The sequence below is a fragment of the Thalia democratica genome, chromosome 5 (assembly GCF_965202585.1).
Source record: "Thalia democratica chromosome 5, ktThaDemo2.hap1.1, whole genome shotgun sequence".
Lineage (NCBI taxonomy): Eukaryota > Metazoa > Chordata > Thaliacea > Salpida > Salpidae > Thalia > Thalia democratica.
The window spans coordinates 46,732,285-46,746,514 of NC_139169.1; the positions used below are offsets into that span (position 1 = coordinate 46,732,285).

General features: G+C 24.5%; 1 protein-coding gene across 1 annotated transcript; it reads right to left on the bottom strand.

Annotated features, from left to right (window-relative positions):
* Positions 1-2,437: 2,437 nt before the first annotated feature.
* On the bottom strand, positions 2,438-6,231 carry LOC145837073 (small ribosomal subunit protein bS1m-like). The gene is made up of 4 exons (XM_082944839.1): positions 6,065-6,231; positions 5,804-5,911; positions 4,126-4,262; positions 2,438-3,072 (listed from the first exon to the last, which is right to left on the bottom strand). Exons 1-4 carry the CDS (start codon positions 6,173-6,175, stop codon positions 2,961-2,963), a joined length of 468 nt encoding a protein of 155 aa, XP_082800965.1. The 5' UTR covers positions 6,176-6,231; the 3' UTR covers positions 2,438-2,960.
* Positions 6,232-14,230: the final 7,999 nt, after the last annotated feature.

Genomic DNA, 14,230 nt, shown 5'->3' on the forward strand with positions numbered 1-14,230 from the left:
TCTCAAGTAGGTCGTTGTGCATTTAGTCTTGACTAATAAAAACATATAAGTTTTAGAAAATTAATATACAAAGAAACTGCTTAATAGTAATTTATGTTTTAGTCAAAAATTAATACATCTCTGGTTTGGTAGCTAGTAAAATAAAGTTTTATCATCAAAAAGTTATGACAACTAAAAGAAAGCAGATAACGGAGTTGGTGATATATAAGTCCATATACGGAAAACTACAACGTATAATTGTTTTAAATATTTTACATCTTTTTAGTTTAACTCAAATTAAATATTTGCAAAAATCCTAAAATTTGGGTTACTGTAGTTTTTTTACTACTGTAGAGCAAATCAAACTTAAATAATGAATAGATTACATTTGTACGACCTAAATTGATTATGTGGTTCAAAAAAAAATGTTTAATAATCTAAAATTGATATTGAAAAATACAATTCAGACAGACTAACTTTCAAAATGTTTTTAATCTAAAAATGTATTTTATTTAATTAGTAAATAGTATCTATTGTAACAGGGTAACCAAAGGGTTTTAAAAAAATTATCTAAGTTTTCTAAATTTCTTTTTGTAGTATTTTGGTATATTTTGTTTAAATTTAAAGTAAAAAACTGTCTTATACAATACAACAACATTGAAATGATATTGTAAAGCTACTTGTAATGTGTATTTTAATAATGATACAAAAAAATTAACTATATTATACATTTTCGTATCTAATCGAAATTTTTTAACTTGGCATGTAAAAAAAGCTTTAAATTCGAGGTGTTTAGTTTTTTTGTTAGAAATTTTTAGGTTTGTTCGCAATTTCTCAAATTCCAAGTTTTATTGCTCCAGTTCGTATAAGTTGTTCCGTATATTGATTCTTTAACAGTCTTTTTGTCATTTTTATAATTTCTTTATTAAAATCAACAAAGCTTGCACATAAATTTAGTGCTTTTTTTAAATAACAGTCCAACAGACCTAGCTTTCATGCAATGGGTAGTCCATTGGTGTCATTATTAGCAAATTGGTTTGTTGCTTCACAAAAAAAATCATTATTAACAATAAATTCAGAGCCAAAACCGACTTTTTACACGAGATATGTTGACGATATTTTTGTACTTATGAAAAATGACATTGATTTAAACAGTTTCTATTACGCGATGAATACATTGCATTGAAATTTAACTGCTATTCTAAAAAAAACCTGCTAATAATAAATTACCGTTTTTAGATACAGAATTTAAATTAATTTCAAACAAACTCCACACAAATGTTTATAAAAAACCAACAGAGAACAACAGGCTAAAGCAATACACAAGTGTATGCCTAAAAGCATGGAAGCTAGGTCTGTTGTTCAAATAGAGCACTAAATTTATGTACAAGCTTTGTCGATTTTGAAAATTCAACGTAGTTTTATGTAAAACTTTTGAAAATTTGTAAATTCTGTTACAGAATTAATATCCGGAACGGGACATTTAAAATCCTCCCAGTCAAATTCGAGAACCGCTTACCGATCGAAGGTTAGGGGTAACAGTGATAGTGAAAATAAATTTAAAACTTGTATGAAATAAATTAATATATAATTTTTTTTTTCTAATTCGGGTGGATTTTGAACGCGGGGGGATTTTGATAGTATACCATCCGGAACAACTTATACGAACTAGAATAAATATTTTTTGAAATAAACAAATTAACTTTTAAACAACAGCAAAAAACAAATACAGGTAAATCCTCTGTAATCGAACGTAGTTCGTACATTACAGCTATTTTTTTAGGAAATTGCTCATTAAGATTTCAAAAACGAATAAAAACTGTTTTTTTAACTACACGATATAAAAATAAAAATAGCATATATTACCAAGAAAGTTTCTGAATATTTCAACATTAAAAGCAAGTTTTTTTTAATAATAGATCCAAACGTTCTATATAAGTATACCTGCTCTGTAGATCAGAGCATCTCCTATATTGGGGAGACCTCGCTTTAAATGTTCAGATCTGTTGCTGACCACAAAGGAAAGGAATAAACGCAGTGCTATTTTTGAGCTTTTGCACCATTGTATACATAGTCAAAACTCCAACATACATAATTTTAGAATCCTAATAGGTATGCCCGAGGTGAGCTTTATAGTTTGGAATCAATGCTCATAGAAAAAGAAAAACCAAAACTAAATACGCAAGTTTCAGGAAATGGAAAGATAGCCCTTTTAACAGTATATTAACTCAATGATTGTTATTAATTTTTGTTTTACTAGCATGTTTTTTAAAACTTTGTATAACTACGTCATAATCAGTTTAAAAAAAACTTTATATCAAAAGTCACAACTGTTTAACATTTCGTATATCTTTTAAAAAAACGGTTATAGATTCGGAAAGCTTTAAGTTTTATTAAAAACAAAATTTAAATAAAAAATGTATTTATGCAAATGATACTTATATAAATATATCATGTCAAGTTTATTATCAGACAATTTTTTTTATAAACGATCTTATAGAGAGCAAGAAAAGAACTTAGTTTAAGAAGTAACTTAGTTTTATAAATTAATTAACCACTACGTTTGTACCACTAAATGAACATCAGTTTTGGTAAATTATTAATATAAAAGAATTTCCATGTTAAGGTTTAGTCAAATATGAGTGCTTTATATTGCTTTTTATAAATGTACAATACAAGACAAATATAAATGTTTAACAATGTATAAATAAATATAAAAATGTTTTTACTCTTCACAACTTATAATATTCACAAGATTTAAAACTAGAAAACATGTATTTTTATTTAAAATCTGAACTATTTTCAGCAAAGTTTTAAAAAATTTCTTAATATTTTTAACGTATAAAAAATCAAATGAAAGACTTTTAATTAAACAAATATATTATTTTTACAAACAAACCAAGAATTTTGTATCAGTACACAAAAAAAATTTGTCAATCAAAATAAAACAAACATTTCCTAAAATTAATTTTATCTAGGAATCACAACTTAAAATTACGCTCTAAGACAAATTTTTTATTGACCTGACCAGTTGCATAAAAAAGTTTACAGTCGGATTCCAGCAATGTTGTTTCCTTAAACGATCCTAAAAACCTATAAATTTTGTAAAATATCAGTCTTTGAAAATTGCAATTAATAATTTAAATTTTCTAAAAATTAAAATTTTAAGTGTAAAGATTTACATTCAGGCCAAAGGGGGACCAAAGGAATATTTATAAAAAATAATATTGGACCTTATTTAAAGCTTTGAGTATTTATCTTTTTCATTTAACATTATATCATTTTGGTGATATAGTCACTTTTAAAAACAGTTTCAAATACATATGTATGAACCACAGGTTTTCTGTTGTCAATTTTAAAGGAAATTAAAAAATCTATAAAAATCTACGTACTTTCTTCAATTAAAATACCTACAATTTTCAAAAAATACTTATAAATAGTTACAAGGATATTTAGTTATGGATTTTTATATTTGAAAATATTTAGATAATAACGGAAAAAAGAACTTAACTAAAAAAATATTTTGAAAAAAAAAAATTGTTTTATAGAAATATTTAAACATTAGTCATCGACTTAAATGTAAAAAAATTAAAAGGATTGTTAAAGAAAATAAATAGAGAAATTTAATAAAATACTTTATGATTATTGGTTTGCTCCATTAAAACGAATCTATTAAACTAACCAACATTAATACCTTACATATGAAAACGATTTTTGAATTTTGTTCAGTGGCTAAAACTGTATGATAACCAAGATAAAACTCTACAAAACAAGAATAGTTTGTAAAAAAAATAGGTCCCGCACTTCACCTTTTTCGATTAAAAATTTTACCTAAGCCAATACAAAAATATTTTAAATTTATTAATTTACTATAAGGTTATAGTAGATTTACTATATAATATTCTACTCATAACACTTACTTTGACGGTTTTTTAGCAATCTAAATTTTAAAAACTAAAACATTTTTTGTACTGTTTCAAAACTTTTTAAATTGATGTTTTATATTTCTTTAAACGTTTTTTGTTTGGATTTGTGAATACAAAACATTATTGACAACTATTTTAGACCATTTATAAATAATAATTTGTTTTTAGTCTACTAAAAGTTTTTTATGCTATAATTAAAAAATTATAGGGTTAAAAATACTTTGTGGAAAGTTCGAAATCTTTTAGACGTAAAACAACATTGGCTCCTACTATGTACTTCTCTGGTTCGAATTCTGGCCTTTCACAAACACAGTGAAATTTTCCACCATAGTCAATGTACAAATCATCCCCATAAACCTACAATAAATTTATTGATGACTAATGATGATGTGTTAAAGAAAAACCTAGCAAAAACATTTTTTTTGTTAACAGTAGAAAAACTAATCTGTTTTATAAATGTATATCTATGTCATTCAGTGATTCATGAAATGTTCAAAACTAATACCCAGTCTGAATTAGAAAGTAGTCTTCTGAACAAACTAAACATTTTATAAATATAACCTGCTCACCTGAATACAAATATTGTGATCACTATTTTTTATTGACCCTTATTATTTTCTTAAAATATTACTTAAATGTAAAAAAATATGATCTAAGTCAGAGGTCAGTAACATTTTATATGGAACAGGTTGGATTTGCTAAAAAAATCTTTGAGGGCCACATTCAAAGGAAAAAAGTCATTTGATGGCCATAGTGTTTTTGAAAAGTTTACAAAAATAGTATACAAGAGAAAATTTTTAGTAAAATAAACATAAAATAGGCAGCACAGTTTACACAAAAACATAAGTATAACATAATTCTACACCTTTATTTAAAAAAGCTTGAATTTGCTTCTTCTGCATTAGTTCTTAAAGGGCATATTGGAGGCGGATGTAGATCACTTTTTTCAAAATTTTATCTTATTTTGTTGAGTTTTAACTAAGTTATAAGTTGCTTTTATACAGATTTTTAAAATTATAAATAATTTTTGATATATATCCAGTCAAATACTACAACAGGTTCCTTATGGTAGGCACAAACAAAAACAGCAAATAACTAGAACTATATTAAATGGTCTTTTTTCACCCTTTTAGTTTGTGCCTCCCATTAGGAACCTATTTGTAGTCTACAATTTTGAGCTGCTATGTCTCAAAACTCATTTTGAATTGTAAAAACCATAAAAAATAACTTGTAGCTTAGTTAATAGTCAACAAAATAAGACAAATTTGTGTAAAAAAGTGATTTACCCTTATGCCCTTAACTAAAAATCATTAAAGGGTCAAAAAAATTAGTTTGGTGAGCCATAGATGTCTAACCCCTGATCTATGTCTTTAATAAAGTAGTATTCTTAAACAGTACCATTTAATTATCCTTAATGTAAACTAATCTAATTAATATTAAACAACTAGGAAAGGTAACTCATTTTATAATTGTAAAATATAAACTTGAAACACCAAAAAAAGAGACATTTTTGTTTAGTTATAAGACAATTCAAATTCTTAAAAAGTACTTTTGAGACAATATTGTTGTTTTCAGCCTTAGATAATAAGAGCAATAAATATTTAGTTAGTTTTTACCATATTATAGCCTTTTTGATTTTTATACATTTGATTTTTTTCCAAAAAGAAAAGATTTAGTATGAATAATTCCAACACTTATGGTTCTAGTTAAGATCACAACAGGAGAAATAAATTCATTAATCCCTGTTTTCACTTCAAATATGATCTTGATCAATTAAAGCTAACAATTTTGTTTTGCAATTTTTTAAACTTAAATTATAAACTCAATTTTGTTCCTTACTTTTTAAAAGAGTTATAAATACAGTTTTTCTAACTAAAAATTATAAAAACAAAACTAACTTTAAATACTGTTCCATATATTTTTTTATCTTTCCAATCTCCAAGACTTACAAATCCAGACTTTCTAAACATAGTTGCAAAAGAATCAGACTCTTTAGCAGCTGGTGCCTAAAAACAGTTAAAAATATTATACTTTGTCTAAACTGACTACATTGGAAAAATTCTTAAATTTTTATTAGTTTAAACTTATTGTAGTATAATAAATATTTGAATAATTTTAATAAATTCTAGAATATTAATAAGTAAATAAAAAGCACTTACTTTTGTCATTTCCCAGGTTGCTTCATCTGAAGCTTTATGTAGAAAGCTTTGGGTATGTAACAGCCTAATTGCTGGTTGTAACTTGAGTGATTTAGCAATAACAGTAAACATATTAAAATGCTGTTTGATTCAATTATGTAAAATGTTTAAACTGTATAAATACTCTTATTACTGAAAAATATTAATTATGATTAGGTTAGTAATGCAACTTTTCAGAGGACAGTGTGCAGTTCTTTCTAGGACAGTTATTTTTAGCAAAGTTACTGCACATATAGTTATGAAAGTCCATAAAATCTAATATCAAATAGCTTTTCAAATCACTTTATATTTTATCAACAATACAAAATTATAGTGTAGTTAAATAAAGCCTAAATAGAACCAATACAAGGTAGCCACTTTTTTTTTGGGGTTTTCTTATTTTCAAAAAAATTTGTCTGTTTTTAGTAAAAATATTATAATAAACTTAGTAAAGCGTAAAAAAAATTATAATGGTGAAAAACTACTGATTAGATACTTTAATGCTACTTTAAATATGTTTTCTTATATATAAAACTCTATGTATTACATTTTTTATGCAGTAGTTATTTCTCATTATACCTAGTTTCATTATTTGAAATTGTATGAGAAAAGTGCCTGGTTTTATTTAATGTAAAATTTATAAATTTTTAAGTCTAAACTTTTAAATTCTAGGTTTTTTAAGCAAAACAATCACCCTGTTATTAGTTGTTAAGTAGATTCCAAGACAAAATGCTGTTTTTCTTTTGGTAATTGATTTTTAACCTTTTAAGTTCTTACTTTTATACATTAAATATAAAGTTATCTCAGAACTACTATAATAGTTGTATTTAAATATTTTTAAACTTAACAACTTTGCTTTAAAATAGCTAAAATAATTAAACTTCTAGGGTTGCCAAATGATTTTGAAAAATTTCTTTCAGGTTTTTGGAGTTTCATCTAGGTATCAAATTTTTTGTGAAGTTACACTCCAAAAATTAATAAAGAAATCTGCTATACTTTATTTGCTTACTTTTACAACTTTTTTCTAAAGTTTGTTTCTACTTGATAATGATTGATAATTGAAACTAGTTGTAGAAGTAAGCAAATAAATTATTGCAGATTTCTTTATTAATTTTTGGAGATTAACTTCACAAAAAATTTAATACCGACAAATGAAAAAGTATTCCAATAGAAAACAAGGTTGTGCAAAAATAAAGATTTTTGGTAACTTTACATTTTATTTGGTATTCTAGGTTTTCAAAAGCTAAATTTTTTAAATCTATTTTTAATAAAAAATATATGAAGGTAAAAAACAGTTTTAAATAGTATAACAACATTGAAAAGATATTGTTAAGCTACTTTAAATGTTTTTTAATGAATTTTTTTATTGAAATCAACAAAAATTTTTCTATATGATATATTTTTATATCAAATCGAAATTTGAATACTTAATATCTAAAAAGTAATCAAAATTTTAGGAATTATAGTGAATTTTCTTCAAAATTTAAATTTTTTTCAAGTTCCAGGTTTTTTTAGCATAAATTGTTAAATTCCAAGTTTTTTCAGAATTCCTGTTTTTTTTTTTGCAACTCTGAACTTTACTGCAGTGTCATTTAAGTTTTTATTTTACTTTACAACTATAAACTAAATCAATTCTTTATCTAAATTAGTTAATAATTTATTGAAAAAAAAAAAAAAAACAATTGCTCAAAAATTTTTGGTTTAGGGACCTGGGTACACAAAAAGACCTCTCGGTCATCAAGTTGTAACCCAAATTTTAATAAAATTATAATGAGCAGTAGTATAATGAAAAAGCAGTTCTTCCATTTCATAGCTCATTTCATAGTTAATCCGTTAACATACAGAAACATATGTCAGTGTAATAAAAGAAGGATACTGTATAATTTGTTATTATTAAAATAAATATACCTTTTTAATTAAAACTGATTAGATGAGGGTCAACAGCATTTTAGTATAACATGTCAATACATTTTCAACTATATGAAGAAAAAGTCTTCAAACCAATTTAAGTTTATAACGAAAAACGTTTGAAGGTTGTTTAATTTAAAAAGTTTAGAAAAAAAAGAGTAGTTTTTAACTAAAATTGACAAATTTTTAAGCTTTAGTTCAAAAGTATACACTAATTGAAAAATTAGTTGTGTTAAATTAAAATTTGAACAAAATAAATCATTTTTTATATTACTAAGATTATGTTTAATTACCATATGATATTTAAGATTAAGATTTTTTTGTAAATTAAATGTATAACAGTTTTAATAAAATGTTGTTAGTGCTTAAATAGAATTTTAAAGGTGCTATTTACATGTTTCTTACATAACTACAATTTTATTTTAGATAATTTTTGTATAATGTTTTAAATGTTGTTTGTTTTTGTAGGTAAATATTTTGGTTTTCCACAAAATAATGGACACACATTATTCAACAACATTCACAGGAACATTTTTAGATTTTTACAATAATATTCTACTTAAAAATACCAAAAAGTTCTTGTAGGATTTGCTCACAAATCAGGCACACAATATATAATATTTTTTTATTGATATTCAATATGTATTTACTACCAGGACCAAATTTGTTCAATCTGCTTTTTAATGCGTACCTCTCAAAGTGCATACCTTACCAAATTGCGATCTGTTTGGGCTAAGATTTCTAGGCTAAGATTATGCAAAATCGAACATCTAACGTTCCGCATGAGTAATTATGCTACTAAAATAGGCTAATATTTTGCAAATTACTTTCTAGTACACGCATGTGACGATTGGACTATAATCGATACTAAACTTTATTTAAACTAATTAAAACACATATAAAAACGTTCCTTAGGCTTTTTAGTTACTGAACATTTTGTTTGTTTTAAATAAAAACAATTTAAACATACTTTTTAAGACCTCAAAGTTCGGCTAAATTTCTTCAAAAATTTTCTAAAGAAAAGTACATTAGTGTGACGATTGGACTATAATCAATGTTAAACTTTATTTAAACTAACTAAAACACATATAAAAACTTTCCTTAGGCTTTTTAGTTACTGAACATTTTGTTTGTTTTAAATAAAAACAATTTAAACATACTTTTTTAAGACCTCAAAGTTCGGCTAAACTTCTTCAAAAATTTTCTAAAGAAAAGTACATTAGTGTGACGATTGGACTATAATCGATATTAAACTTTATTTAAACTAACTAAAACACATATAAAAAATCTAGAAATCTTAGCCCAAACAGATCGCAATACCTTACTTTTTGGCTACACCAACTCTATGGTCAACTATCCTTTGATAAGAAATCTATCCAGGTCCAATTTTGTTCAATCTGCTTTTTAAAAAGTAAAGACATTGGTAAGGTATGCACTTTGAGAGGTACGCACCTTACCAATGTCTTTACTTTTTAAAAAGCAGATTGAACAAATTTGGACCTGGTAGTAAATATATATTGAATATCAATAAAAAAATAGGAAAAGTTCCTTCAAATATTGTTGAATATTGTGTGCCACGATTCATGCGTATAACCAGTTTTTATTTTTAAACTTCTCAGGTTCCACGTTTTTTTAGCCTAAATTGTCAAATTCCAGGTTTGTAGGTTTTTTGGCAACCCTGAATGTTATAGATATTATTCTCATTTCTTAAAAGTTAGGAATTTTTACCGTAATCTTTAGAGCTAAAGGTACACAAAAACATTGATTTTAGCTTATCTACTTCTGGACCAAAGTCAGCCCAGATAAGTGAGGTAACACTGACCTTTACACTTAAATATTATTTGCATTTAAGTAGAATTGAAGTAGAAATCTGTAATTTTCAAAGAACTATAAAATCCCCTACTACAAAAAGAATATGTTAAAGTTCAAAACTAAACTCATGTAATTTTTTTTTTTTTTTAGGCGAGTTCTCCTAAAAGTTTTTGCATACGACTGCTTAGCCTTGTTTTAGTCATAAAAGTGTAAAATCCCTTATTAAAACAATTAACTTTTAAAATGACAAAAATTTAAACTTTATTCAGATAAGCAATATTTTATTAAAATAATATTTTCTGCAATAGTCCAGTTTATATTATCTTAACAGAATTTATCAGACAGAAGAAGTAACGAGAAACCACTATATCAGTATGGCCAAACAGGATTTGGTATTTCTGTTTGTGGGTTGGGGAAGCATAGTCTCTATTTAAAGTCGTTTAGCTTGACAAAAATACTGGAGTATAGCATTTAATTTCAGGAATACAGACTTTTTTAAGGATTAAGATTTCTAAATTGTGACGAAATTTTTAAAAAATGTTAGTTTTCATTTATTAATCAACTGCCACTTATATAGTTTATTGTTTTAATAGGTTATTGTAGCTGAGCAGTTGTAAGAAAAAATTATTTTTTATGTAACTTAGGATAAAAAGCATTTTTAAGAAGTTTTGAAAAAACACGTACTTTTATTGATATAAGTAATATAAAATAAAACTATTTTTACTAAATTGTGTTTACTCGATTTTTTTAATGTTTTTGTTTAGTGATAATATCTCTCACTTTAATATTTTAAATTGAAACAGCAGTTTCATGGGCTGACTATATTTCTTTTATTTTAATTTAACGCAAACATATTGGCCCTTTCTGTTTGGAATTACGATGCATTAATACCGGGACGTTTCCAAAACTTTTTTTCAAATGGCCTCCTTCAAAGAAATTAAAAAAGCTATGAACCCCTTGTACCAAGATTACTCAAAAACTACCATAATAAAAACCTAAGACCCTTTTTATTTTTTGCTTTTCATCAGAAACTCGAGAATATCTAAAGTAAGTTTTAAATTGTGACTTCATTGCCCCCCTTTGCTGCTAATGGCCCCTGAGTATCTGTCATGGCCCACTTTGGGAAACCCTGCATTAATACCATTATAATTATTTTTACTAAATTGTTTTAAGTCTCAGTAAATGCAAGAAATCAAAATTTAAAGCTGACATAAATTTCCAAATAAAAACTGCTAAATTATCAAAATATCTAGCATAAAATTTTTTATTAAGTATTAATAATTTAAATAAAAAACAGAATTGCTTAAACATAACTAAACTAGAAATTGATAGCTTTTAAATACAATTGAAGTCAGTTATTTAGTATTTTATTAAAAAATACTTTGTCTAACAATAAAAAATATATCTATTTTACTTTTTTTTAAATGAAGTTTTACAATACACTTAATTTCTTTATTTTAAGACATTGAAATTTGATTTAAAGAAAAACCCTTTAAATAGCCTAGCAACAACTGGCATAACTTTTATTGTAGACAGGTTTTTTAAATTCAGCTTGAAGATCTAAATAAACTAAAATCAGGTATACTTTGCTTTTTTTTAAAACTAAATTTACATAGATTTATGCAAATTGTATATTTTATTCGCGACCGGTTTCGGTGGCAAGAGATTGCGACCTTTTCAAGCAAAAAATAAATAAACTAAATTTACGTAAATATTATATTTTTATAATTTAACAGTTTAGTAAATATTTTTATTTGTAGTAAGTTTATAAGTTATTTAAACTATTCTAATTTAACTGTTATAAAGCAAAGTTTAACAGAAAATGTTAGGTTTTTACGAGGTTGCGATAAAATTTCAAAATGACGCTTTTTTTTTACTAATTTTAAATAATTAAATGAAACAAAAGTCAAAACTTTGTTTACTGAATAAATAACTAATCTACACCAGAGCTTCTTTTTAAACTAAGCTTTCTTTTTTTGATCAAAGTTTAAATAAAAACAATCTTTTTAATTGTACAAAAAAATTTTAAGACTAATAATTTTTTAGGACATAAACTAAATAAATATCTTTTAACGTATTGATTAAAAAAAATAAATTTTTTTACACTATGACACTGTGCTTACATAATAATCTATACTAACTTCAAGTTTAAATAATAGAAGTTTTAAACAAAAAAAAATTCTAAAGCTACATTCTTAAGTCTGTAAAAAACAGCAAAAAAACACTTTTGATTACTTAAAAAATCAATTTATCAGTTATCTTATTTGAAAAAAAATTAACAAAAAAAGAAACACATTTTCTAAATACTATAAAAACAAGTAAGCAAAAAATAATTTTTAGAATTAAAAGCTAATACTTGGAAAAAGTTATTTAAAAACAAAATAAAATTTAGTATGTACAATTTTAATAAAATATTTCATTGTAGAATACATTGCTTAATGTACGTATATAAGTAGTAACATAAAGCAAGTACATTTTTTAAATAATGTTTGAAAAAAATCTTTTTTTTTTTGTCTATAAAATTCGACAAAAGTTGGTACTGATATAATATTGATATTAAAAACCGTATGGCAATTTTTTTAAATACTAAAAGAGTTTACAAAGCAGTTACACACAGCTAGGTTAGATAAAAATAATAAAATTCTTAATCATTACATTAATATGTCTTGTTGTTTATCGAAAAAAAAAACGCTCAAAATGTTATTTCTAAAAATAATTAGTGTAATAACATAAAATTATTAGTACGTAGATGGTTTAAATTTTTTTCGTTTTTAACCTTGTAAACCTTCAAAAATTTAGATATTTTAACCAAGATTTAAGTATATGTACGGTACGTATATATTTTTAATCCTTAGATTTACTAGAGTTGGAAAACAATCGGAAGAAACCATGCTAAAAAAAGTTTGTTTTGTTTTATTTAATGTTTTTTAACTTTTTTAATTGTTAATACCCTATAGATCTTATTTTTCAAGTTTTGGATGAATATTTATAGTAGAAAGTGTTATGTTGTTATAACATAACTTTATATTAAGCATCTATTAGACATTGAAAAACTGTTGCAAAACAAAAACAATTAGTAAATTAATTTAACTTGCCTCTATTTTTTGATATAAAAAAACATTAGAAAGTTATTTCATCAAATCTGATAATTTTTTTTCTAATATAATTTATTATTTTTATTTTGAAAAGTAGTATAAGTTTAATTTTGAACTACATTAACATTTAAAAAGAATAAATTATTGAATTTATGCCTATTTTCATTTCTTGTTTTTATTCAACGCGATTTATGCCTCATGTGATCTCACCTAGTTTAAATTTTTAAACTTCCGATCCTTAAAATTGTATTACTTCGTAACCCCCTTTTTTACTTGTGCTCGATTAACTCATATTAGTTTTAAGCTAAATGAAAAATATTGTATTGTGTCATCATTCTTAAAGTGTAAATAAAAGTTTATCTACAGTCTTTGTAATTAATCACAAGGAAGTTTGTTATCAAATTACATTAAAAATTAATAAACTTAAATTTGAAGCTTAACATAGCTTGTAGTTAAACTCAAGTGAGTAGGAATTTAATTTTCTTTAAAGTTTTTGTATTGATAGTACTTGCTAAAACTAAGGTTGGTTATTTGAATAGTTTAAAAGCCTTTATAAATACTTAACGTTTTACAAAATAAACTAAAAGTCTTTCTAAGAATGTTTTATTTAATCTTGTTACATTTTAAATTAAGATCGCTAGGATTAAATATTAGGAAAATTTTTAGTAACAAAAAAGTTTAAGTTCTGTTTAACTTTCTTTCGCAATATTAATTCATATAAATATTACAGAATACCTTTTTTCTAAGATTTTTGCAGTAACTACACTATTGTTTTATAAGACCGCTGGTTTTTACACTAAAAACTATTCTAATACCTTTAAACTCTTATTATAGTTTATTGAACGACAAAAAAAGACGATCAAAATGTTTTGTCCTAGGACCTGGTGCACAAAGAACCTTTTGGTTATCGAGTCGCACACCACGGTCTTAGAAATTTAAAAAAATATGTTTTAGGCATAGACAAAACTCGTTCATAAAAAAACAATTGGTTCTTATTATTAAATTTAGAGGAGTATTTTTTTTCTGAAGGAGTTCTTTTAAATGGTTTTTTAACACTTTTATATTCTATAAACTTTTTCATCATAAAATTTTATACAAATGCTTACATAATTTTGCATATAAAGTTACCTTCTATGAATATAACTAGTTATTACTATGTATCTTGGGTTTAGTTTGTTTATATTAGGGTTAAAATAATTTTTACTTTTGTAATACGATAAGGTAAAAAACTATGCTACTTTCTTTACCAAAAACAAACTTGAAAATACACGGTTACATATTTTATGCAGTATAAGTACTTGTTTTGTTTAAACTTTCAAGTGGATAAAAGCAA

Excerpts from the sequence above, each read along its gene's own strand:
- LOC145837073 (XM_082944839.1), bottom strand. The coding sequence starts at position 6,175 with ATGTTTACTGTTATTGCTAAATCACTCAAGTTACAACCAGCAATTAGG. Across the intron at positions 5,912-6,064 it reads CAACCTGGGAAATGACAAAA|GCACCAGCTGCTAAAGAGTC; the intron begins GTAAGTGCTTTT and ends AACTGTTTTTAG. Across the intron at positions 3,073-4,125 it reads GATTTCGAACTTTCCACAAA|GTTTTTAGGATCGTTTAAGG; the intron begins GTATTTTTAACC and ends CAAAATTTATAG.